Source organism: Hyperoodon ampullatus (genome assembly GCF_949752795.1).
Source record: "Hyperoodon ampullatus genome assembly, chromosome: 2".
In the NCBI taxonomy this organism is placed as follows: Eukaryota; Metazoa; Chordata; class Mammalia; order Artiodactyla; family Ziphiidae; genus Hyperoodon; species Hyperoodon ampullatus.
The window spans coordinates 164,207,196-164,234,111 of NC_136915.1; the positions used below are offsets into that span (position 1 = coordinate 164,207,196).

General features: G+C 44.4%; 1 protein-coding gene across 2 annotated transcripts in view; it reads left to right on the top strand.

The window, feature by feature from the left end:
• ASTN1 (astrotactin 1) overlaps positions 1 to 26,916 on the top strand; it is a gene marked incomplete at both ends in the record, with an annotated part of 333,141 nt that overhangs the window by 279,517 nt on the left and 26,708 nt on the right. For both annotated transcript variants that reach the window (XM_079698361.1, XM_079698362.1), the window contains 2 exons: positions 15,282 to 15,550; positions 25,072 to 25,205. In XM_079698361.1, the coding sequence (XP_079554487.1) occupies positions 15,282 to 15,550; positions 25,072 to 25,205 (403 nt within the window). The remainder of the gene's footprint in view (positions 1 to 15,281; positions 15,551 to 25,071; positions 25,206 to 26,916) is intronic.

Genomic DNA, 26,916 nt, shown 5'->3' on the forward strand with positions numbered 1-26,916 from the left:
GAGGGATTTGTTTTTTCTCTTTTCTGTGAAAATAAGAAAGAATCTAAAAATCCTAGCACTCCTTTAGTACTAAGTATTGTAAATAATTATTCAAGACGTGGAGTGGAGGTCCTGAAATACTACCATTTAAAAACCATCCACTCCATGCAAGCACCATCCAAATAGCATTGCATTTCAGGGAGAAATATTTTGTAACTTGAAAGGTTGGTTTGGGAGATCAAAATTTAATCTTATGCCACTAGTGTAGCATTTTTATTTGAATTAGTTAAAGCTCAGCATGGTCAACAGCATCTTTTCTACCCCTTTCCCCCCTAATATTAAAGAATCACCCAATTCCCAGAGGAATTTGTTGCAGCCTTGAGGGTCCCCTTGGGACGGTAGAGATCACATCACTCTGAACAGGCTTGCCGTCAATGGCAAGGATTCCTGAGAGACAACCAACCACATCTTTTGATTGAGGTCATGCATCAAACCTGTACGTGGAAGCATGTTGTCATAAACGAATTATAAATTTAATGGCATCTCTTCCTTCCCTCTTTCCCATCCCGTGGGGCTCCTGGGGACTTTGTGACTCCAGTACTGAAGCCAGTGACTCAGACATATTCTGTCTCTGCTACCTCCTGCCAGCTCAGTCAGGCAGCTCGGGACTGTCAGAGGTCTGGACTAAGTCATGGGTTTCTCAGCCTCATTTTGGGGGGCAAGTGTTGGAGCCCTTCCTCAATCCTAGTTTTGTTTCCCCACAACGTGAGGGACTTCTGATCCCTTTACTATGTAGGAATTGACTTTATAGCCACCTTGGTGGGTTAAGTTCCTGCAGACTTGAAGCCTGCTACTTTAGTCCCTGTTACTGGGTATTCTTGAGTATTCTTCTATCTCTAGCCCATAGGGATCCTTGGTTGGTTTTTGTTTTGTTTTTCTTGAGCATCAATTTAAAAAAAAAATCCTTATGTATTTATTGAGCACCTATTGGGTGCCAAGACTGTGCTAGGTGATGGAGTAATGATGGTGAACAATGGCTGCCATTGAAAGCTAAGATATCAGAGGCCGTGCTAAGGGCTTTGCCTTTATTATCCCATTTAATCTCAGAACAGTTCTATGAGATATGAGATAAGTTCTGTTATAAACCCATTTTACAGATAAGGAAACTTCAGCTCAAAGTGGTGAAGCATTATTATAACTCTCTGAGCTCTGAATCTGAACATGGGTCTTTGCCAGTTGTGGTGGGAGCCTGGGATATGACATGCTCACAGCATCCGCCTCTGGTGCTTACCCTGAGACCAGAAGGACTGCTGCACCCCTCTCTGGCCTTCCCCTTCATTTCCAGGACCAGACATCTGCTTTCCCACTTTGACTGGTGGTCCAACCTCAAGGGTCCCAGAGACTCTAGCCTCTTCATAGCTCATGTCCTAATACACCATTGGGTCTGGGAGCTTCTGTTGGCTCGGTGGCTGAGTGGGGCCATGTCTGGCTGGCTGGCTGGCTGCTGGGGCTGTGACTGTTGCTGTTCCCTGTAAATCACTGCCCAGTCATTTCTTTATGGAAAAAAACAAACCATGTGTGTGCATGAGAGAGAGTTAGACATTATAGGAGACCTTGGCTTTAATGGGGAAAGAGACAAGATGGTTATCTTTATTGGTTATCGTAACTGCCAACTGGGCCCTGCTACACGAATAAGAGCTTCCTTCTTCCTTGGCAGGGCCCCATGCAGAAACCACAAACTTATGTCTTTTTAACATTTATAATTATTTTAGTATCTACTATAATTACAAGAATTCAGGGAAGTAACTGCCACTGTGATTTTACATTACTTCCCTGGGTTGAACGTCATGATTAAGTTTTCCTTATGGCATTTGAATGAGATGAGTTAACGGTGGAATTTGTTAATATATACACACCTTTTAATCATTGTCTGAAGGAGAGTATTAGGTCTGGCTTCTACAATTGCCCCTCATTTTTTCATCCCCCTGCATGGAACTGTCTGCATAGGTGTTCCCTCCTTTTCACTTTCCATGAAATCCTTTCTTTATGAGATGAACATGCATGATTGAGTAGGTCTATTTTTGATCAAGAGCATAAAAGTTTTCTGACCTTCGTTATTACACACCTAAAGTAAGACTGACCACACAGTGCTTTTTTCTAGCAAAATCCAGCATGCAAGGTGACCGTAGATGGCCAGTTGGAATCTACTCCTTGTGGCAATACCCTTCCCAGGGCCAGCATGTGGTCCTCTTGGCTGGGGAGCATGCTTGGTTACTTCTGGAACAGTTCAGGCCATTGTCATCAAAGTCTGAATCAGTAGTTTTCAAATTAGGCTGCTTGTACCCTGGGGCTCTGAGAAGATGCTTGAATGGCTCCATAAACAATACAGTTGTTTATTTTTACCAAACAGTAATGATGTTAAATGCCTAAGGAGTCTATTCCTGACTTTCATCTCTTTTACATACTCGGGTTAGCTGTAGAATTTTTAAAAAGTGTTCTGACGATATTTATAAAATGAATTACTCTTGGTGTCCTCCAACATGTTATCTGAAGTCAGAATCATTTGGTGTGCCTGGTAACATGTATATCCCCCACTCCACCCTGCTGATTTAAGGAAATACCGAGAAGATCAGGTCACAGGATAATAGACGTTTAACATTTAGTGCTGTCTATATGACTCCACTGGAATCTCACATCTAGTTTCTCCTGGACATTTCTCTTTGCTGATCTTAATCAGTATCCTTTGACTGTAATAAACCATGAACACAAGCATTAAAAAAAAAAAAAAAAAAGGGACGTGGAACTCATTCTTCTGAAATGTTCCCCCTGCTGTGACATCCCTGACAAGTGGCCGTCTGGCATCTACAAGAACCCTGCTGCTAGCCAGTGCTCATCATCTCCAAGGCTGCCCATCCTACTTGGTATCAGTTATAAATTAATATAAAAATTGTCCTTGAAGGAATCAAGAGGCTTCCTTTAGCCTCCCCACCCTCAGGTGTAGGTTTCAAAACTTCCTCCTAGGTGTACCCAAAGCCTGTCTTCCATGCCTCTAATATCACTCCCTGTCGTATCATTGTCTCCTTTTCTATCTACTCCTCCCACCATGCACACTGGAAAATGGGCTTTCTTTTTTCTTATTATCTGTGTACATTAGCACTGAGTACTGTACCTGACACATAGTAGCACTCAATGAAAATCTGTGGTTCAGTCAACTCAGCTCCCTCTCACTTAATAAGATCCGTCCCTTGGATCTTCATTCTGCCCTCTGAGATACACAGAATTCATGAGATCCCTCTTCCACATGACAACCCTTCAGATATTTACAGAGAGCACTGCTAAGTCTGCTTCCAAGTCTCCCTGTATCCATTCTAACTGCCCCAATTCCTTCAGCCAGTGTTCATATGACACTGTCTCCAGGTGCCCCGGAATCCCCACTGCCTGGCCTTTCATTGGAGTCTCTCCCCACTTGTGACGCTCAATCCTAAACCAACTCAAGGCGTGTGGCTTGACAAGGCACTGTCTCTCTCCATCACCTTGGTCACTACACTTTCTTAATACAATCTAAGATATTCATGGGCTTAGCAGCCATGCTCCATTCATTGCCAGCCTCTTCATCTTGTAACCTTTGCTTTCCCATGCATCCGGCTCTTTCCACCATTTACAAATGGTGTTGCAAGCAGGCTGAGCCACTGAGTGGCCCACACAAGCCAGTGTGGGTTGAAGCTCTGGGTGAAACCTCATCTTATAATGAGAGTTTCATTAAGTTTGGACAGGCAGCTGCAGAGACCAGAGAGTCTGATAAGAGAGGGCACAGGTTACTGGGGAGATGAAAAGAGCCTGGTCCACTCAGTGCATTTTTTTTTTTTTTTTTTTTTTTTTTTTTTGCGGTACGCGGGCCTCTCACTGTTGTGGCCTCTCCCTTTGCGGAACACAGGCTCCGGACGCACAGGCTCAGCGGCCATGGCTCACGGGCCCAGCTGCTCTGCGGCATGTGGGATCTTCCAGGACCGGGGCACGAACCCGTGTCCCCTGCATTGGCAGGCGGACTCTCAACCACTGCGCCACCAGGGAAGCCCCACTCAGTGCATTTTAAACTCAAGAGGACCAAGAGGTGTGGGACTTGTGTGGAATCCAAAATCACCATCAGGAGCCACAGTCTGTTTGAGCTCAGGGCTCCAAGGAGCAGGAAAGCAGCATAAATTTCAGTGAGGCAAAGCTAAGTGGTAATGGACTTTAAGTCCTCTCATATATAGTTAATTTGCAGAATAAATTGGTCAGGGCAACAAAAGGATTTAACACCCAAATTCATTTGCAAAACAGAAGCTAGATGAGCATCGAGAGGAAAATGGAGGCCGTTACAACATTCCCTTGCCGGTTGGAGTAGTAGTATTATTGAATAATATTTTTATTAAAAATTTCTAGACCATTTGGTAGTTAAAGATATTTATAAGTGAGTCCTTGCAGCATCCAGCAAGGCATCAAATCTCTCGCTGTGGAGCCGCACAAGCCCCGAAGACTCCCACCTGCCCCAGTAACTCAGGTTAGCATCCCGAACACACACACACACACACACACTCTCTGTACACAATGTACTGCTGAGTTTTTGTAATGTGGAGACAAGGCAAGTAATGGTCATATGTCAGTTTTACCCATTTCAGAATCGTCACGGGGTGTCCCCAGACTGTGCTCCTCTTGTCCAGGTTTGAAGTGAGAAAGAAAAGAGGTGACAAGGTAGGAGCTGGAGCCAATAGGAGAAGAGATGGAATCAATGGAGTCAAAAAGAGAATGTTGCTGGGCTGATGGTCCTGGCAAAGCTAAAGGCGCTCATGGGTACCCCCAGCTGAGAAATAACGCCGCGTGGTGAACAAAGGGAAGCATCCATTTCACTCTGTGGATATGGCCAGAAGCTCACAGAGGCCCCCAGTGGAGCCCTCAACATTAGCAGAGGCCAAAGCTGGTGCAGGGAGCTCCCTGTTCTCTTCACTCTCTCTGTTTCTATTACAGTTTTCTCCCTCTACTTGACCCTGGGCTATTCCACTGTGTTTTTCTGGCTCCTTCTTGGGGAGGACCAGGAAAGAGGGAAGGCACTGGCTCCTGAGTGGTCTGGGGGTGCACACTTGGCTTCTCATCTCAGCCTTCCAGACTGGAAAACAAGACTGGGGAAAAAAAACTCTTTAATCTCCAGACAGGGGCACAGAAAGTTCTCTCCTGGTGGCCCTCCTCACGTGGTCTTTCTGCTGATGGAGATTTGAAAATAACTAATGCCGCAGGTGTTCCTCATTTTCACCTCTCCCGGCCGCGTCCTCCCTCCCACTCCCTCTCTCCATGCTGCTCTGTCTGTAGCGAATCAGCAGGGATAATCTACTGCAGCTCTGCACATCCGGAAGGCTGTGACTCTGAATCTCTCTGTCAGGTTTGTTTGTTTATTTATTTATTTTTGCTGGTTTGGAAAAAGCTTTAATGCAATGGATAGTTATTGGAATAATAACTACAGTGAATTTAGTATCAAGCCAAGAAGATATTAACTTTTTTTTTAAACTATCTTTACCATTTGGAATCATAAGTTGAATTTTCAAAAAATAAAGAAAATGGATAAAAAAATGATGCCATGCATTGTAAGCTATAAGATGTAGTGTTCTCATCAATGATCTTCATATTGATAATTATACTTAAAAAAAAATGTCTGGCAATGATCATCCATTTCACAGAGAAATCTGCCTCATGATGGAGTTTGGAGAGGCAGGAGCAATGAGTTAAGGGGACAACCTCTGTGGCCCAGGTCCCTTTGGCCTGTTCTCCTCTTCCCTACCAGGAGGAGGTACATGAGAATCATCAGCTGGCCTGTGGATGAGATGGGGGACCCTGATGCCATTGAGATTTAGCCAAAGTATAGGGCTTTAGGGCTGGTTCTTGATCCTCTAAGGCCTTGCGGGCCATCTTCAATCTGGCTGCACACAGCTGTGGCTGGGCTGGGGACGCTGATGGAGGTGGAAACTTCTTCCCTCTTCCCATTGTGCTGGGAGGAGGTCAAGGGGATGGATGGCCAGCCCCCAAATGGCCAGCCAATGAATCGTCACTGGCTGTGGGGCAGGGCAGGGCTGACTGTCAGTGTCACAGTGTTAGAGGCTATGTCTGCTCCAGTGGGTTGGATAGTGTCCCCCCAAAATCAATGTCCATCTGGAACCTCACATTGTGACCTTATTTGGAAATAGGGTCTTTGCTGATGTAATTTAGATGAGGTTATCCTGGATTTAGGGTGGGCCTTGTGTCTTAATTAGAGAAAGCAGAGGGAGATTTGGACACACACACACAGAGAAGAAGGCCAGGTAACACTGAGGCCAAGATTGGAGTGATGCAGCTATAAGCCAAGAAACACCAAGGATTGCCAGGAGCCACCAGAAGCTATAATAGGCAGGAAGGATCCTCCCCTAGAGCCTTCAGAGGGCCTGTGGTCCTGCTGACATCATGGCTTTTGACTTTTAACCCCCAGAACTGGAGAAAGAAATTTTTGTTGTTTTAAGCCACTCATGTGGTGCCATTTGTTATGGCAGCCTTAGGAAACGAAACAGGAAAGATTTGATATGAACAAAAAACTTGGCCATCCACCGAGAGTCACATGAGAGGCATTTGGTGAATAAAGAAATGAGACTGTAACAGGCAAATGAAAAACCGGAATCATATAAACATTATAAATTTGGGTGTTAGACAATGCACACACAAATTTATTACAATTTGTGATAGGGAGTGCCTACAGAGTACCAGGTGCTGGGCTCTAGGGACGCAGGGATGAGCAAGTCCCACCCTGGAAGTGAGTGGGATGGACAAGACATAAAACTAAACTCAAGTCTGTTACAGTGTTGTAGGTACCCCTCTGGACACAGGCACTAAGTACCTTCTGCTAGGGATGATGGGAGCAGAGTGGCATATATATATATATATATGGAAGGATGGAAGGTAGGGAAGAAAGGAAAGAGGGGAGGGAGGGAGGGAGGAAGGAGGGAAGAAAGGAAAGAGGTGGGGAGGGAGGGAGGAAGGGAGAGAAAGAAAGAGAAAGAAAGGAAAAGGGAAAGAAAGACATTTTTAGGGTGCGTTGGGACAACAGTGACATCCACCGGGTCTCCCACAGCCCACACACGTGTGCACTAAGTGCGCTGTGCACGTGCTTCCGGACAATCCCTCTGAGCCACTCAGGCTTCCTGGCCTGGCCTTTATGATGAATCCTAATGAGGCTTTGGGTTGCAGCCTTGAGGAACTGCAGGCAGTCAGAGAGTAAAAAGAGCTAAAAACCTTTTGCTTCTTTCCATCCCTGTGTGTTTATTGAACGCTTATCAAGTGCAGGGCCTGGGTGAGAGCCACGATGCTCCAGCAAAACAGAGGCAGCTTCTTGCCCACTGGGGACGAGCAGTCTAGCTGATTAGAAGAGCTCATTTTTGTAGTAAAAGCTTTAGGGCTTCCCAGGAATTCTTGGATTTTATTTTTGTTCCTCTTGAGACGCATGGGCTGTTTAGAGATGCATATTCAGGCATCTTTAAAGTGGTGGTGGCATCACTGGGCTGCCTTCATATTTTCCTTTTCACACTAAGTTTAAGATTGAAAAGAGGTCACTTTTTTTTTTTTTTTTTTTTTTTTTTAGCACTCGGGGGTCGCTGCTAGACAAAGGCTATCTTTGCGTCTTTATTGATTCCTTGGTGGAGGCTGCTCTCCTGCTCTTGCTTGGACTCAACCTCTCATCCCAAATGGAGCATCACTATTACTGACCAAAAAGAGGCTGACGGAGGCTTTGGCCAATTTGTCAATTTGTTACAAAATTAAAACTGTTCCCACATCAAAGCTGACTAACAGCTTTTGGCAAAGACAAAGCACTGCAGCTACACCAAAACTTCAGTTTCACATGAACCTACTGAACCAGGAGCCTCAACCAGGCAATTATTTGTTTGACAACATGCCTATTAAGAGGGGGGCAATCTTCAGAAAATGTAACCTTATGTTATTGATCCACTTTTTAAGAGCTGTTTGGGGACGAGATACCATTTTCTTTCTGTCTCCTACAGCGTCCACATCTGCATGGTCATAATTGATGAACAAAATCATCACCTGCAGGTGCCTTGGGGAAAGGTTTAATTCTGTTTGGTAGGCAATGCTTCGTGAGTGAGGCAGAAAATTGGAAAACAACATTTTTAGAGAAGAAAAATGTCAACAAGAACTGGAGGAAAACTAAGCATTTTCTGCTAAGTACCAGTTAAACAAAACATTTAATTTTCCAGAGGACACCTTTTCTTGAATGTCCCGTTAATGGTGCTTTGCTGAGGTGCCCAGTGGGTATTTGATGACCACTGACTATTACACTGGACTTCACCACACCCAGACATGCTGTTCATGCTTATAACAAAGACCATCTGATCTGCTATTTCCAGAAATTTCTTGAAGGAATACCAAAGAACTAGAGCTGAAGTGTACAGTAACTTTAATATTTTTTTGGTTTACATTACATCCCTGTATCTTATTTATTTTATACTTAGTAGTTTGTACCTCTTAATGTAACTTTAATTTTAGAACACAAAGGATACATCCTGACAAAGGATTTTTGTTTTTTAATTGTGGATTTATTTGTAAGAAAGGACAAGAGTATAAACTCTCTGGAATTGGGACTGTTTCCGAACATGTTGGATAGTTGTCTAGTATTTCATCCCAAAAGAAAGATGTGCTTCCTCTGAGCTAATGGGTAGTGATGAATGTATAGTGGGAAAGGTGGATGGGCTCCAGTGTGCAGGCTGAGACTGGGCAGAGTAGAAAAAGTGCAGAAGGCATGGTTCTCTGTGACCGTCCTTGAGATCTAGAATGCCTCTCTCTCTTGCTGTCACACTGCCTTGTTTGCTGGTGAAGTGGTCCACACAATGTTGAATCCCAGTACAATGCTATCGCTTAGCTCTCAGAGCTGCCTAGAACCCCACAGCAATGTACCTCCACCTCAGCTACTGGTACCCATGGCCCCGCAGGCCCAGGACACCAGTCACGGCCTTTTGACACATTGTGACATTAGTGACCACAACTTTCTCACGTTTTCTAGTCACAGGAGAACCACTGTCTGCTCTTCAACGCCACAGTCGGCTATCCCTTTTCTTAAACGTAAATCCTTAAGTCCCAAGGTGATTACTCAGTGCACATTAATAACCTTTGAGATATGTGTGTATACTTTCAAAATTTGCAAAATGTATTTTTGCAATATTATCTCAAATCTTTGCAACTATATTATCTCTGACCAATTCCCGTTTGTACATGAAAGTAGTGGAACTCACTCTGAGTTGATGTCTCTCTTCGAAGAAAACTAGAAAATCTCAAAAGAACCCAGGACAGCAAGGTGAGAAATGAAATTAAACCCAGCCCGTCTAGTTAGTACCTGCAGAACACAGGGAGTAGTCACTTTGTATACAAGTCATTATAAATGATCTATTAGTTGGACAAACACTTGTAGGCATTCCATAAATATTTGTTTAATGAATTGTCAAATGCATTAGTTACATTACATGTTAGGCACTGTGGGATATTATAGTGGCGAACAAGACATAATTTCGTCCTTCAAGGAGCCCATCATTTGATGGTGTGGCTGGCAGCTGTGTAGGTAAGTAGACAGGCATTGTGAGAACCATTAATTTTAGAGACTACTCACTATGTCCCAGCTCCGCTAAACTCTCTGCATGGATTTTATCAGTCCATCATTACCACAGCCTTACTAAATCAGTTGTTATTATCATCTCCATTTTATGTATGAGAAAGCCCAAGCACAGAAAGGTTAAGAAACCACCTCCAAATTACACAGCTAACAAGTGGTAACGTCAGAAATCAAGCCCAGGCAGTCTGACTCAGACCTTGCAGGGAAGTGGATGGCTTGGGGGAGGTAAAGTACATAGATTTAAGATTGATTGGGAGAGCAAGAAGGAACCCACAAAGAAGCCAGGATTTCTGGCTCGAGCAATAGGGAAATTGATGCCCTTTCCTGAGCAAGGACCTATGGAGGGAGGAGCAGGTTGCTGGGAGGGTGTGGAGACATGAGGACTGCAGTTTGGGACACGTTGAGTTTGAAGTGCCTATTGAACATTCAGATGGATTTCCAAGCAAGCATATTAAGTTCTGTTATACTTTGGGAAGCAATCCCAGCTAGAAATGTAGCTTTGGCTGTCATCAGATAACGTTTTTTTTTTCTTTCTACTTGATTGCTTGAAGCTTTGGTAAGGGGCTAGAGACTATTTACAGATGCGTTGGCTTTATTCTTTATGTTTGACTTGTTTTTAAAATTTAAATCTATGGTCATGACTTACTATATTCACTCCCCTTTTCCCTCCAGGGGAGAAAAAAATATATATATATATCCATGGATATATAGATAGACATAGATAGAAAGAGATATGGAAATGGATATATACACCTAAACCAGGGAAAGGAGTTTCAAATATGAAGAAGACACAATCCCTGCCCCCAGAGCACCCGTTATCTCCTATTGAGGTGTAGAGAGAAGTGGCCGGGTCACGCCCTATCCACTTGTCCCTGATTATGAATCCATCGTATTGTATTTTGGTCAGGTCTCAGAAAGTGTGTCTCATGGCAGGTCTAGGAGTTCAATTTAAGGCCATCCAGAGCGACCTGACCCTCTCTGTTTACAGACATAACTAAACACCCTAAGAGGCTGATTTGACCCTGGGTACATGGGTGGAAATGTGAATTCGGGTAACTTCAGGATTTCTGGTGTGAACAGGAGTAGACTGGGGTGGGGGGAGTGGGAGTGGGAGTAGGTCATGGAAATCAGGGTGTCCGTGGGCTTCAGGGTGCAGTTCACTATGGCTGTGCTTCATTTACCCCATGTCAAGCTTTCTTTCCTGTGGGTCCTAAGCTGTCTCCAAAAGCTGGAATCTGACAAGTTTGCATTTGATTTTTTTTTTGGCTGCCTAATGAACTGCCTCTGTAGTTCGAGCTGTGATGTCATTAGCATCTCATTGCCTTGGGCACCAACTCAGGAGAGAGATTCTTAAGCAGTCCCAGAATCCTACAGGAATGGTACCAATTTACTTCATAACAACTAATTCACCTTCATGACCTGTCAGTTTCCAGCAGTAGAGCAGATCCTGCATGAGGATGGTCAGTCACTTTGATCATCCTCCTATGCTCCTGAGTCTAGGTGGGTCAATATGTACATGCCTAAGGCCACAGGCACATCCACAAAGAGATTTTGAACACTGAGGATGCCAATAATCTCATACCACAATATTCTATTGGGGAAATTCATCCACTGTGTGCTGTAGGATACAGATTTAGCCTAAAGCAAATGGCATTTATTTATAGCAAACTGTATTTGCAGAATGCTTTGCAGTTTGGGGGTTGTTAACGACATTCCAGGTTGGCTGTTCTTCTACTTGTAAGAAAGCTAAGTGTGATGAGGACCCCAAAGCCTCCCCTGAGAGCAATAGGGTGAATTTTGCAAACGGGGCTGAGTCGGGGGGGGAGCACACTTGGGTCAGAAGTTACCTTTGTGAGTTATATTCTTTTAAGACCTTAATTGTAGCTTATTTTTGTCCAGAAACTGTGTATTTGTTGAAATAGAATATTCATTTTTATTAAGAAACAAGATAGTGTCTCAAATTACTAGAGCATTTCTACCCAGGATCTAGAGGGCAGAAGAGGGACGAAGTAAGAAAGGACTGTCATTGGAGTGGACATGGAAGAAGGTGGCCTTTGAACCATAAGGAAATAAGGCAGAGACTCTTCCCTCCACTCTCCACACACAGACCTCGCCACCACCCACTCCAACACTGAGCTGGGGGTTAAAAGCAAATGTCAAAGCTCAGACTCTCCTGAAGCTTTTAGGTTTGAACTCTTTCACTCCCCACAGACACGTTGGTTATTGGTGCTCTCTTTGGGCAAAGGGAGATTTATCTGGGCTTTCACCACTGGACTCCATCATTTTAAGGAGTATTTCCCGATTGTATCTTTAATGGCACATGGAAAATGCATTTCCTTTTTGAAAAATCTCTCTCATACACACACATCTATTCTTCGCTGGAGCCTGAATAGATGGCTTTGGGGAGTTAGCTGCTCATTACTTCTGTGTAAATCTCGCTCCTCTCTAGACAGCTCCATCCTGCATGATGAGGGGACCAGAGGGGCAGTTCGTCTTGGCCTCCAGCAGGGCCTGCTCTATATAGGCTTGAATATTATCAGGAGAAGGAAAATACAATTCTGATGAAAAGAGTTTGGTGGCCTCTCACCATCTTCCTCTGTAAACCCCTTCCTGTGCTTCTCTATGTCCTAATCTTACACCAATCCAGGGCGGAAGGATACTGAAGGGGATTAGTTGCATCTTGATTTTAATTGGGAAAGCCAGAAGACGGAACAAGGGGAGCAGCCCCTCAACTGTTTACAGCGATTGCAAGCCTTAATGAGGCAGCGCTGGAGGGCAGGGAGGCTGTCACTCAGCTCGACTGCGTTTGGGGTTGCAGTGCCCTCTCGTGGCCCAATTTGTCTGTCAGATGGTGCACCCTAAGTGATGAATGGGCAGGGGTTATATGTCTTATATACGGATGTGTATGTAGGGTGTGGGGGTAGTTTCTGGGTGTTTGGGGAGTAAAAGTGAGAGAAAAGAAATGTGGTGACATATTATTTCCCCCTTGAAGTAAACTATACTCCATGTGAAGGATATGGAGGGGAATTTTTTTTTTTTCGGTACGTGGGCCTCTCATTGTTGTGGCTTCTCCCGCTGCGGAGCACAGGCTCCAGACGCGCAGGCTCAGCGGCCATGGCTCACGGGCCCAGCCGCTCCGTGGCATGTGGGATGTGGGATCCTCCCGGACCGGGGCACGAACCCATGTCCCCTGCCTCGGTAGGCGGACTCTCAACCACTGCGCCACCAGGGAAGCCGGTGGAGGGGGATTTTTATTTCCCTTTAGAGTTTTATTTTCCCTTCCTTGTGTCTCTCACAATTATGTCTCTCACTCTATATTTTTCTCCTTAGGATAAGTTTTATGGATTTGTTTACTCAGCTTTTTATTATTTGATTGAAAGGAAATTGTACCATGGCTTTTTGTTTGTTTGTTTGTTTTAAAGTAGCCAGGTGTTATTTTTCCGTAAGTTTATTTTCTGTGGTACCAAAGTGGCCACACCGGATTGATCACGCCTTTTCTTTCCTCTCACAGAAGTCATTTTAGAACTGATATCACCATCTAGTGGTCATTTCATAGAAATGCTTCTCGCAGCCTCTGTTGAATACTTTCTCAACCAGGAGGTTGAGATGAAGCGTGGATGGATAATGAAATGCTTGTGAGGGTCAGGAGGGCCAGCAAGAGACCCTCCAGCTCCCCGGCAAGGCTTGCACAGTGAAATGTTTTAATTCTTATCTTGAAAAGAAGCATGGTCTCTACTGATTTTTTTTTTTTTTTTCATTTACTTTCTCAATGAACGAGGGCCTGTTTTTCTAGAAATCACATCACAGTTGCAAAGCTCTCACCCCACCCCTACTTATCGCAGCCCAGTTCATACAGCCTGTTGAAGAAGATTGGAGGCCTGGCCAGGGGCTGGGTGAGGAGAGTCCTGCCAGGTCGTGGCCGCTTTACAAACCCTCCCAGTGGGGTTCACTGAGTTTCATGAGCCTGAATGTCAATCAAGATGTACACATGGCTTGGAGGTGACTCTGGGGCTAGCTGGTGTGGGCTTCTGGACTTCCTGTTGGAGGCCATCTTTCTTGGTTTTGGTGTGTGCGGTTATGCAATTCTCTTATAACCTAGCAAGGGCTTGAGCCAATCTTTGATCCGTTATTAAACAAAAGGCACGTGTGAAATAAATTATATTCCATATTTATAGTTTCTAAGTGAGCCTTTGCCTTTGCACACAGAAAGAATCTGGTGTCAATGGAGCTGCTGGTAAAAATGCCTCATCTGCACAGTGATGATGCTCATGTGGGAAACAACAGTTCTGAAATGCCTCTGGACACTTCCAAACGGTCTTACATTACATCGCAAACAAGGGGAGGATAACAGTGCTCCCTGAGCCCCATAAGAGGGAACTCTGCTATGAAGTCATAAGTCGTATCTCACAATTACCTTCTGGAACCACTTTGCAAATCCTTCCAACCAGCTTCCCCAAAGATCTGGACCCTCAAGCTTGGCACTCTTGATGAGCCTGAGGACCAGAAGGAACATTCTGTGTCTGCCTGTTGTTTCCAAAAGCCCAGCCATCTCCCTGAAATTGTTTCATGTGCGGGCATACAACTGTGCACAGAGGACCAGGGCTCTCCTAAGGAACCCAAAGCTTTTTGTTAGCAGATCTGCTTCCATCTTTCTTTAGACTTAATAAATTAACTGAAAAATCATGAAGGCTTGGAAGAGAAATATCAAGCAATGCTTTCTTCCATAGGGAAAAACTCTTCTGGTAGGCATTTCCAATGTTTGTCACCAAAAATAAATCAAGAGCTTCCCCAAATACCTTTTACTCATCAATCAAGGGCAATGTGGACCCATCTTTCAGGCTTTGTAGTGCAAGTCTTTTTAAAAAAGTCAAACTTCCCTCTGTATCTTTAATACATTGATTAATAATGAAGCAGAGAAGTCCTGTTATTCCCTATGACTTAACGGCTTCAGGATCAGACAAGACTGGATTCAAATTTCACATCTCACTATATACTAGCTGTGTGATCTTGAGGCTCTTGGCCTCACTTTCCTCATCTATAAAATGGGTGGAATGATAGAGCTCATGCGGAGGGTTGTTATAGGGGTTAAGGGAGATCTTTAACAGATCTCACTTTCACTGTACAGACTTGATAAATCTTACTGATAGTTATGATTAAAACTATGATGATGATGCTTCAACGTGCACTAGCCATTGTGTTTTGTGCTCTAAAAACAGTTGGCTGTTTATTTATAACCCAATGCTAGAGGTAGGTATTATTAATATCTTCATTTTTGGATGAAGAAAATGATTCATAGAACAATCACTGCTACTATTGTTTATATTATTGATGACAGCCATAAATCCTGCACAGAGACGGCAGAAGCATCCATCTGAAAGGATCCATGGTGCTGATGATTCTCAGAAAGGAAGAAAACCTGGTCACATATTTGGAAGGGTCATTTCCAGCTGTGTGGGTTTCTGGGAGGACGTGTTCCCCACATTGAGTGGGATAACAGCATCACATTCTTACCCCCTCAGAGTCATTTTCTGACCTGTCAAGGACTCGAGTCTAGCACTCAGGGGCCATGAGGCCATGCAAGTCCCTGCTCTTTCACCTCCCTCACTGTTCCTTTTTATTTTGTGTCTGGCAGGCAACTCCCCATCCGACGAGTCAGAGGAGCGGGAAAGAGACCCCAAGGTGCTGACATTCCCAGAATACATTGCCAGCTTGTCAGAGTCTGGCACCAAGCGCATGGCGGCTGGAGTCCGCATGGAGTGCCAGAGCAAGGGACGGTGCCCCTCGTCCTGCCCCCTGTGTCATGTGACATCCAGCCCTGACACCCCTGCCGAGCCGGTTCTGCTGGAGGTGACCAGAGCAGCCCCCATCTATGAACTGGTCACCAACAACCAGACGCAGAGGGTAAGAGGCCTGGGACTCGGGGTTCAAGGTGGCATCAACAACAACAGAGGGCTTTCCAAATGGCCTGAGCGGGTGACAGGGTCAGCTGAGCTCAAGGCTACAATATGGAGAGTGAGACTTTTTATTTAACTACTCCAGCCACCTAATTTGCTTAGATTTGCATTTTTGCATATTAAATCAAATCAATGCATCTGCAACACCCATGGTGATGACTCAGGAGTCACCGCTTGGCACTTGTACAGGTCTTTGAGCAACAGGGCTGGAAGGAGGAAGGGAGATAAGGAGGCATAGCAATCACAGTCACCAAAGCTTTGTTCAGAAAGCCTCAGGGGGTGGTCGTGGGAGGGGACTCAGCAGTACCACCCCCTTGTTGGCAAGGCAGGTGGACCAGCTCCCCTAACTGATCCAAGACTGGGTCAGCTAGGCTAGAAGGAGCACATTAGGTACAGATCCCCAAGGGAAGGCTCTGCCCACCTTAGTCTGGAGGGGGTTGGTTTTCTGCCCATCACCCTGACTCTTAAGAACAAAACTCCACGTCCATGCAGATCTTTCTGCCGTATATCATGCAGCGGGGTCATGACATTTCCCTGCCACTCCTCTCTTTCCTCTGCCCCTCCCTTTCCCAAGATGCTAGCAGGAAATGAATGGACCCAAAAGGGTCATAAGCTAAATAAATGCAGCAGAGGCAGTGACTTACCTCATTTCCTAGCTCTCTGATCTTCTCAAGGACGTTAAGAACAGAGCGGGTCAAAACACAGACAACAACAACAACAATGACAAAAATAAAAAACACAAAAGCTCAGGGTGGGGGACTTCCGAGACTAGGCAAAGCCACTGTGGGGAAAAGATATTGTAGAGTCACAGCAGGGAGCTGCTTGCCTGCCTGAGAGGTGTGTCTCTCCAGGTGGGGTGATAATTGCTTTCTCTTTTCTCTTTCAAGGGACACCTGGTGCGTCACGGTTTATTTCATAGGTGATGCTCAAACCAACAGGAGGGGTTTTGCATGTGTGTGTGTTTCTCTCGCCTCTCTGCCTCTGCTACAGATACTTCATTGAGTGTTTGAAAATAAGGTTTTTCACAGGAACAAAAAAGATAAATTGTTCCTTTGGCCTGCAAATTTCTCTTCAATCTGATAGAAGTGACTATGGGAAGAGAAGTGGGAGAGAAGAGACCACTGGAGGTGGGCTTGAAAGGGTGAGGAGAAGGAGGGGCTTGTGTCACCATGGAAACCCCAAAGCTGCAGTGCTTTTAATCCAATGCCCAGCCCTCCCCTTACGTGTCCCACTCTGTCTTCTGTGAGCACCCAAGGCTGCTTCTGTGAGCACCCCAGGAGCTCCTGTGCACTTGCCTGGGAGCAGCAGAATCAGGGAGCTCACGCATAGAACCATCCTATGGGACAGGGCATGCGAAGCTGCAGACAGGGAAGAGCTTGGCAGGAGAGGAGGGGGCGCCTGGAGCCCCTGCTTCCTGTCGGGCCAGTACCAGCAGAATGAGGAAGCTGAAGGAAGTTCTGCCTTTAGCAACGCCCCTTTCTGGATCCCCTGATTGCCAGCATTTAGCCCCTCTCTGTCTCCCTGCACTGGTCTTAGGAGAGTGGTTGAGAGATACCTCCCATCTGGCCATATTTTGAACCTTTAATTTCTAAACACATAGAAAGGTGGCCTGAGCAGGAGTTCAGTCACCATATCTTCTCTCTTCTTCCTTAGACATTGTCTGTGTTCACCATTCTCTCCACTCCTCTGCTTTTCTTTCTAATTGTGCCCTTTCTACGAAGGAATAGAGAGGAGGAGTGATGAAGCACAGGACCAGAGGTGGGGAGCTAAGTCCTGGCATTAGTAACTCGGCGTGTTCCTATCCCTACATGTCTGGTAGATCTTCAGGCCAGTTTTCCAACCTCTTGGCCTCATTGTCTTGCTTCTGTCGGACTAAATAATCTTCAATGCCATATTTCAGTCTAGTCTGTGATTGCAATTTAGAAACAAGTAGGTCAAACCATAGGACAAACCAGGTGTCTCAAACCCAACAAACTTGAAGTCACCACCTTCCACCCTAAACTATACCTGCTTGTGCTTCCACTTCAGTGAATGGGGTTCTTTTCTACCAGGTTGCCCAAATTGGAGACCAGGGACGCTTCCTAGACTTTTCTTGTCCCTAACATCTAATCCATCATCTAGGGCCACAAATATCTCAAATCTGTCCTCTTTTTATTATACCCCCTGTCACAGCCTAACTATTCCAGTCATCCATTGTAATGTCAGGCCACCATCTTCTTGTTACGGTAGCCTTCTTACCGGTTTCCCTGTTAGACCAGTCAGAGTCATCTAACTAATTAGTCTTAAGGCTAATATGGACTTCTGATCATATAGCAGCAAGGTAATTCAGTGGCTCTGCAGAATCTATTGAATAAATCTAAAGTCCTTAGCACATCATTACAAGGGCAGTTCACTCTCCGATTTTGTCTTCGCTTACGTGGTTAGGCTGTACCCACTCTATATGCTTTATCCTCCAAAATTTAACTCCTTGTACCTCCTTAAACAAAACGCATTTCCTCCCATGCATCTGGCCCTTCAGACTTGCAACTCTTTCTCCCGGAAGTGCCTTTTCCCACATTACTGCCACTGGCAAACTCTTACTGTTACTTCCAAGTTTCAGCTCACACATGACTCTCCCTTACACTCCCAGGCCAACCTGATGTTCCTTCATGTAGCTCCCACTCTATATGTGCATACATCTTTTAAAGCATGCATCACCTACTATCCTAGTGTTTATATAGTTGTTCACTCTCCTCTAGACTATGAGAAACTTTCTCTTCTATGGAATCCCAGTGCCCAGCAGTAGTCACACATAGTTGGCATTCTACAGAATGAATGAACGAAATGATGAATAAATGGACAAATGAATGGATAGATGAACTTGGCTTGAAAGTTCAGCTGCTTGGACTTCCCTGGTGGCGCAGTGGTTAAGAATCCGCCTGCCAATCCCCGCCTGCAGGGGACATGGGGTTTGAGCCCTGGCCTGGGAAGATCCCACATGCCTCAGAGCAATTAAGCCCATGTGCCACAACTACTGAGCCTGCGCTCTAGAGCCCACAAGCCACAACTACTGAGCCCGCGTGCCACAACTACTGAAGCCTGTGTGCCTAGAGCCTGTGCTCCACAACAAGAGAAACCACCGCAGTAAGAAGCCCATGCACAGCAAGGAACAGTAGCCCCCGCTTGCCACAACTAGAGAGAACCTATGTGCGGCAACGAAGACCCAACGCAGCCAAAAATAAAAATAAATAAATTTATATATTAAAAAAAAAGTTCAGCTGCTTTCCTTAGAGAAAAATAATAAAAATTGGAAAATTCGATTTCTTTTCTGGAATCAGGATTAAATCTAATAACAAGGATTCCTATGCAATGCCAGGCACATTGTAGGTACTAAGAAAAATGTAGTTTTCCTTTCTCTTCCTTTCCCAAAGCGTTCCTTCTTGATTCCTCTCTTGTGCCCTCATCCTACCTACACAGTTACCTCTCGCCCAGGATTTAGAGAGTAGGAACTCTCAGCGAATGGTCTGAAACGGCATTTAGAATGTTTGTCATCAACGTATTGTCATCGATACCTTTGGAAGGAAAATCTGATCAGGTTGCTCCCCTGTTTGAAACACTTTGATGGTTTCCTGTTGCTCTTAGAATGTGACACCCACCCCCACATGGTGTCCTAAGGACTCTCTGTAATCGGCCTGCCACCCTCTCACTTTCTTAGCATCTCTTTGCCCCCGCCCCCACTCTGTCTCTTACAGCAAGATGAACTTTTTCTCAGTTGATTTTAGAAGTCAAGTTTCTTGCAGGCTAAAGTCTTCTTAATATTGTTTTTTCTACCTGGAATACTTCCCCAAGCTTTGTGACCGGATTGCTCTTGACCTATCCCTCCAAGCTCATGGAGGCCTTCCCAAACTCCTCTGTGAGATTGGCCCCCTCCTTGTCCCTCCTGCCACCATTTCACCCTTTTTGGAGCCCTTATCACAGTTCTGGTTATTTATATAACTTTTGTTTGTTTATTATTTAGCTGTAAGACAATGCAAGCAGGGGCCATATATATCTTATGCACTGTATCCTTAATGCTTAGGACAGGAAATCATCCCTACAGGTACTTAGCCAATAATAGTTGATTGAAGACTGTAAAGCAGCAGCCATGATGTCCTCTTTATTCTGCTCATCTCAAAGGATGTCTGTTTTCCTAGTTAAAAAAAAATACACCTTTTGATTTGAATTTGGTTTAGTCAGGTAAAGCATAAAGTGAGCACCTACTGTGAACTGGTATTCATCCTGGGAGCTGGTGGATACGGTGTGAATCAAGAGAGCTTGATGTTTCCATCAAGCCTGAGATGTAAAATCCATCCTGTTACCCATTTACTAACCTGTGACCGTGAGCAAGTTACCTAAGCTTTTGGACTCTAAGTGTCCTCCACTGTGAATCATGATAACTGTCTAACATGGAGCTCAAATTAAAGTGTTACTGAACCAAACTCGGGTCTGCTCACCCACGCACAGTAAAGCCAATCTACTGACACCAGATTGTGGTGAAGGAAAATGCAGCGTTTATTGTAAAGGTGCCAATACAAGGAGGACAGGTGGCTTGTGCTCTAAAACCCCAAACTCCCCAAAGGCTTTCAGGAAAACAATTTTAAAGCCCAGGTGAGGGAGAAGGGTTGCAGGGTGTGTGATCAACTTGTGCACAATTCTCTGATTGGTTGATGGTGTGGTAACAGGCCGGTGTCACAGGGGTTAACATTATCAGTCCTTCGGCTCCAGGAGGCCTGAGGGCTACTTGCTCATGGTCATCAAGTAGTTAACATCTTCCATTTGCTGGGGGGTTTTCACATCTGTAAAACAACTCAGGAAGTATGCATCAGATACTATTATCTAGGCCCTTCAGAGAGGAGCTAAAGCAGAGGATATGGGGGAGGGGGTCTGCCCCCAGAAGGCCCCATACCATCTGCTCCCTTACAAAAGTGTTAGCATTTAAAGGGCTTTGTATCCTTAGGTAGGTTTATTCCTAGGTATTTTATTCTTTTTGTTGCAATGGTAAATGAGTGTTTCCTTAATTTCCCTTTCATATTTTTCATCATTAGTGTATAGGAATGCAAGAGATTTCTGTGCATTAATTTTATATCCGGCTGCTTTACCAAATTTATTGACTAGCTCTAGTAGTTTTATGGTAACATCTTTGGGATTCTCTATGTACAGTATCATGTCATCTGCAAACAGTGACAGTTTTACTTCTTCTTTTCTGCTTTGGATTCTTTTTATTTCTTTTTCTTCTCTGATTGCTGTGGCTAAAACTTCCAAAACTATGTTGAATAATAGTGGTGAGAGTGGGCAACCTTTTCTTGTTCCTGATCTTAGTAGAAGTGGATTCAGTTTTTCACCACTGAGAATGATGTTGTCTGTGGGGTTGTCATCTATGGCCTTTATTATGTTGAGGTAAGTTCCCTCTATGCCTGCTTTCTGGAGAGTTTTTACCATACATTGCTGTTGAATTTTGTCGAAAGCTTTTTCTGCATCTATTGAGATGATCATATGTTTTTTCTCCTTCAATTTGTTAATATGGTGTATCACATTGATTGATTTTTGTATATTGAAGAATCCTTGCTTTCCTGGGATAAACCCCACTTGATCATGGTGTATGATCCTTTTAATGTGCTGTTGGATTCTGATTGCTAGTACTTTGTTGAGGATTTTTTCATCTATGTTCATCAGTGATATTGGCATGTAGTTTTCTTTTTTTGTGACATCTTTGTCCGGTTTTGCTATCAGAGTGATGGTGGCCTTGTAGAATGAGTTTGGGAGTGTTCCTCCCTTTGCTATATTTTGGAAGAGTCTGAGAAGGCTGGGTGTTTGCTCTTCTCTAAATGTTTGATAGAATTCACCCGTGAATCCGTCTGCTCCTGGGCTTTTGTTTGTTGGAAGATTTTTCATCACAGTTTCAATTTCAGTGCTTGTGATTGGTCTGTTTATATTTTCTATTTCTTCCTAGTTCAGTCTCGGAAAGTTGTGCTTTTCTAAGAATTTGTCCATTTCTTCCAGGTTGTCCATTTTATTGGCATATAGTTGCTTGTAGTAATCTCTCCTGAGCCTTTGTATTTCTGCAGTGTCAGTTGTTACTTCTCCTTTGACAAAAGACCTGTATGCAGAAAACTATAAGACACTGATGATGGAAATTAAAGATGATACAAACAGATGGAGAGATATACCATGTTCTTGGATTGGAAGAATCAATATTGTGAAAATGACTATACTATTCAAAGCAATCTACAGATTCAGTGCAATCCCTATCAAACTACCAGTGGCATTTTTCATAGAACTAGAACAAAAATTTTCACAATTTGTATGTAAACACAAAAGACCCCGAAGAGCCAAAGCAATCTTGAGAAAGAAAAATGGAGCTGGAGGAATCAGGCTCCCTGACTTCATACTATACTACAAAGCTACAGTAATCAAGACAGTATGGTACTGGCACAAAAACAGAAATATAGATCAATGGAACAGGATAGAAAGCCCTAGATAAACCCACACAAATATGGTCACCTTATCTCTGATAAAAGAGGCAAGAGTATACAATGGAGAAAAGAGAGCCTCTTCTATAAATGGTGCTGGGAAAACTGGACAGCTACATGAAAAAGAATGAAATTAGAACACTCCCTAACACCATACGCAAAAATAAACTCAGAATGGATTAAAGACCTAAACGTAAGGCCAGACACTATAAAACTCTTAGAGGAAAACATACGCAGAACACTCTATGACATACATCACAGCTAGATCCTTTTTGACCCACTTCCTAGAGAAATGGAAATAATAACAAAAATAAACAAATGGGACCTAATGAAACTTAAAAGCTTTTGCACAGCAAAGGAAGCCATAAACGAGACAAAAAGACAACCCTCAGAATGGGAGAAAATATTTGCAAATGAAGCAACTGACAAAGGATTAACCTCCAAAATATACAGGCAGCTCATGCAGCTGAATATCAAAAAAACAAACAACCCAATCCAAAAATGGGCAGAAGACCTAAATAGGCATTTCTCCACAGAAGATATAGATTGCCAACAAACACATGAAAGGACGCTCAACATCACTAATCATTAGAGAAATGCAAATCAAAACTCTGATGAGGTATCATCTCACACCAGTCAGAATGGCCATCATCAAAAAATCTAGAAACAATAAATGCTAGAGAGGGTGTGGAGAAAAGGGAACCCTCTTGCACTGTTGGTGGGAATGTAAATTGATACAGCCACTATGGAGAACAGTATGGAGGTTCCTTAAAAAACTAAAAATAGAACTACCATACGACCCAGCAATCCCACTACTGGGCATATACCCTGAGAAAGCCATAATTCAAAAAGAGTCATGTACCACAGTGTTCATTGCAGCTCTATTTACAATAGCCAGGACATGGAAGCAACCTAAGTGTCCATTGACAGATAAATGGATAAAGAAGATGTGGCACATGTATACAATGGAATATTATTCAGCCATAGAAAGAAACGAAATTGAGTTATTTGTAGTGAGGTGGATGGACCTAGAGACTGTCATACAGAGTGAAGTAAGTCAGAAAGAGAAAAACAAATACTGTATGCTAACACATATATATGGAATCTAAAATAAAAGTTGGTTCTGATGAACCTAGGGGCAGGATAGGAATAAAGATGCAGATGTAGAGAATGGTCTTGAGGACATGGGGAGGGGGAAGGGTGAGCTGGGATGAAGTGAGAGAGTGGCATGGACATATATACTCTACCAAATGTAAAATAGATACCTAGTGAGAAGCCGCCATATAGCACAGGGAGATCAGCTCTGTGCTTTGTGTCCACCTAGAGGGGTGGGATAGGGAGGGTGGGAAGGAGATGCAAGAGGGAGGAGATATGGGGATATATGTATATGTATAGCTGATTCACTTTATCCAGCAGAAACTAACACACCACTGTAAAGCAATTATACTCCAATAAAGATGTTTTTAAAAAAATAGGGAAAAAAATAAATTAAGGGCTTTGTAAATTCTAAAGCTCTACACAAATCATAGTGATAACAGAGAATCCCTGCTCCCTTGAGGCTCCCAATCCAAGGAGGGGTGTCAGGATGGACTTCATGTCATCTCTTCTAACCTGGGATGGATGGGACATAGGATACTGGCTTTGGACTTGGACATGTTGATTTTTGCAGGATTATCTCTTCTTTTTCTTATCCTCTTCTCTTTTTTTCTTTCCTTTAATTGTTTGGCCTAAAACTTTCCAGGATAGCTGTTTCATTTCTCTAATTTATCCATTATGTGTGGGTGTGGTGAGGATGAAACAGAGGGAAGAGAATCAGAGGAAAAGCAGAGGCTGCAGAGGTTGAGCTGACCTGGAGAGAAAGCCCTGAGCTTGCCCTGCGGCTGTCTCAGGCTCTCCCCAACCCTGGGCTGGGGTTGAGGCAGCAGGGCCTCACACAGGGGTCAGTGCCTGTCAGGACTCAGTTCCTCACCAGGGACTTGCCCCTCTCATAAGTTCTGTTCCCTCAGTGATCTCATTTTATCTTGTTGTCCTTTAATTGAATAGTGAATATCTGCTGTGAAACCACTGTATGTAAAGAATTACTCTAGGTTCTATGTTATTTACAAGCTTCCACATAAGACCCAACCCTGTCATTCAAAGACAATAACAATTGCTGTTCTTTATTGATGACTAACATGTACTATTTATATGCAACTAATGTGTGCATAGCATAGGCACTATGCCATGCCCTTTGGCAAGTATTTATTTCATCTAATTGTCACAGCATCCTTATAAGGAAAGTGCTGTTTTTATCCCATTTTACCATTGAGGAGCCTGAGTTTATGTAATTTGCCCAAGGTCACATGGCAGTGGTTGGCAGAGCTGGAGTTCTCACCTAGAGGGACTGCCCCAGAGCACAGCTCTTAGCCTGTGTGTCACATGGTTTCTACCTTCTACGAGGAACGAGAGGTCTAATGCATAATCACAACCCAGAGCAGAACTGCATAAATATTGTAAGTGAGATACAGGACATGCTGAAGGAATGCAGAGGAAATACTGGGGCAGGGTGAAGAGGGCAGAGAAGGATGCTCAGAGAGGCATTTGAGAAAAGGCTGAGTGCCTCTGGCCTGAGAGTGGTCAAGACTGGCCCTGCTGAGCGTATGGGGAAGAGGTCATGTCTCTAGAGCCCTAGGTGTGGAATGATGGTGCGGAATGGGAGGGAGGGAGATGCGAGGTGGAATAAGACTTGATTCCAAGATTACAGCCCTCAAGCACAGGGATGAACTATTATGCTAATGAGACAGAGACACCCTACAGGTCCTACAAGGTCCAGGCTTCCCAGAAACACTCTTCTGGGGTAGAAGTAAATGGAGACATGGTGCTACAGGCTGCTGACTGGAGTTATTTAGGGCCAAGCAGAGCCCTGATGCTGTATCTCTTGACTCTGGGGACCCAGCCCTGGCTCCCTGATGCTTACTCTTTTCTCTGCCCCCTCTTGCAGCTCTTGCTGGAGGCCACCATGAGCTCCCTCTGGTGCTCTGGGACCGGAGATGTCATCGAGGACTGGTGTCGATGTGACCCCACTGCTTTCGGAACTGATGGACTCCCTGCCTGTGCGCCTCTCCCACAGCCCGTGTATGATTCCCTTTCTTGGCCTTTCTCTTGCTTGTGTGTCTCGCCATTATTCTGCAAACATACTTTAAAGAGTGTCTACTCTTTTCCAAGCAATGGGCTTGGTACTGGGGAACAGAAAGAAAAACATGGTGCAGTACCTGCCTTCAGGGCGCTTTCAGTCTTCTAGGGAGGGAGGTGAACCAATTTAACAGTAGCAGAAATGGTAGGATAAGAGTTATATGAGACATTTAAAGACAGTGTGAAAAGGGAACAGTCAAGTCTGAATTTGAAGAATAGTGAAGGCTTCATAAAGGACATAGCACTTGAATTTCTCCCCAAAGGTGGAGAAAGCAGGAGAGCATGGCTAGAAGAAAAGAGGGGTAAATGTAATGTTCCCATGGAGGAAGACAGAGGTCAGTAATAAGACCTAGGACAGCAATACACTTACTGGGTGTCGGGCACAGTGTGAAGCAGTTAGGTACTGTTATCACCCCCCCACCCCCCCACCCTTTAATAGACAGGGAAATGGATTCAGATGGCCTGAATAGTTTTTCCACGGTCATAGAGCAGGAAGCAGGGCCATAGCTAAGAGACCGTGATCTTAACCATAATACTATAGTACGCAGAGGATACAACTCAGAGATGACCTTGGGTAGAACCAGCAGGGTTTGGTGACTGATTGACTGTGGGAGTGAGAGGAAGGAAAAGTGGAGAATGGACTCAAGACTTATGACCTCAGTGGGAAGATGAATAGGCTACAGCTGAGAAAAGAAGCGTCCCAGGATAAGCAGGTTTGAGGAGGAGGTTGGTTCCCTTTGGACCTGCCTGAGAATTATAGTGGGGCAGTCCTATAGAGATAGTCAGCAGTCACGAGGAAAGATGATCTGGAGCCCTATAACAAAGCAAACGCTCGAGATAAGAAGATTGAACTCAGCCCCAAAGAAATGAGAAATGGAAGCACAGCTATGAGAAAGGATGCTCTAGAATGACTGTCATCTGGGAAGAGCAGAGGGTCAGGGATGTGCATTCAGGGGCATCTGCCTTTGAGGGGTGAACAAAGTACAAAGGGCTGCAAAGGTGGCTGAAAATGAACATGTCCAGTTTTCATACACTCGGAGGAAGGCTGAACAGAACTGGCTGAACTCACGTAAAGGGCGGGAACCCCTGTTAGCCTCGAATGTGGCATCTGCCATGGGAGTGAAGCACAGAAATGTTGTGTCTAATAACGAGGGATGGTAGGATGAGCTGGAGGAGCCTGGATTGGTAAGGCAAAGAGAGCCCAAAGGGAGGATCAGGACTCAGTAACTGGAGGGCTGGGTAAGCAGGAGCCAAATGGCAGGAGGAAACCAGCAAGTGAGAGGCTGGTCTGTGTGCATACTGCTCTCTGGTCTGTTCCATGAAAGTGTGGGTGGGCATTAAAGGGCCAGGACTGAGCAGGAAGAACATTGAGAAAGAGGAGAACAGAGTGGTTCAGGGTCATCACAAGCCAATGTCTTCTTTTGTCTACAGGCCTTCTCTAGGTGGGTCATTTTAGACACACCAGCCATTGGCTTCTTGCTCTTTACAGCCATGACTTAGACCTCTTAGCTCAAAAGAGAGTCAAGCTCATTATTAGTAAAAGGTCTTTCTTTTGGCAGAAAGGGAACTCTAGAAAAGGAACTTCTAGACTGATTCACCAACTAAGAAAGCTACCTTTGACACACAACACTAAAGCTACCAAATTGTTATCATC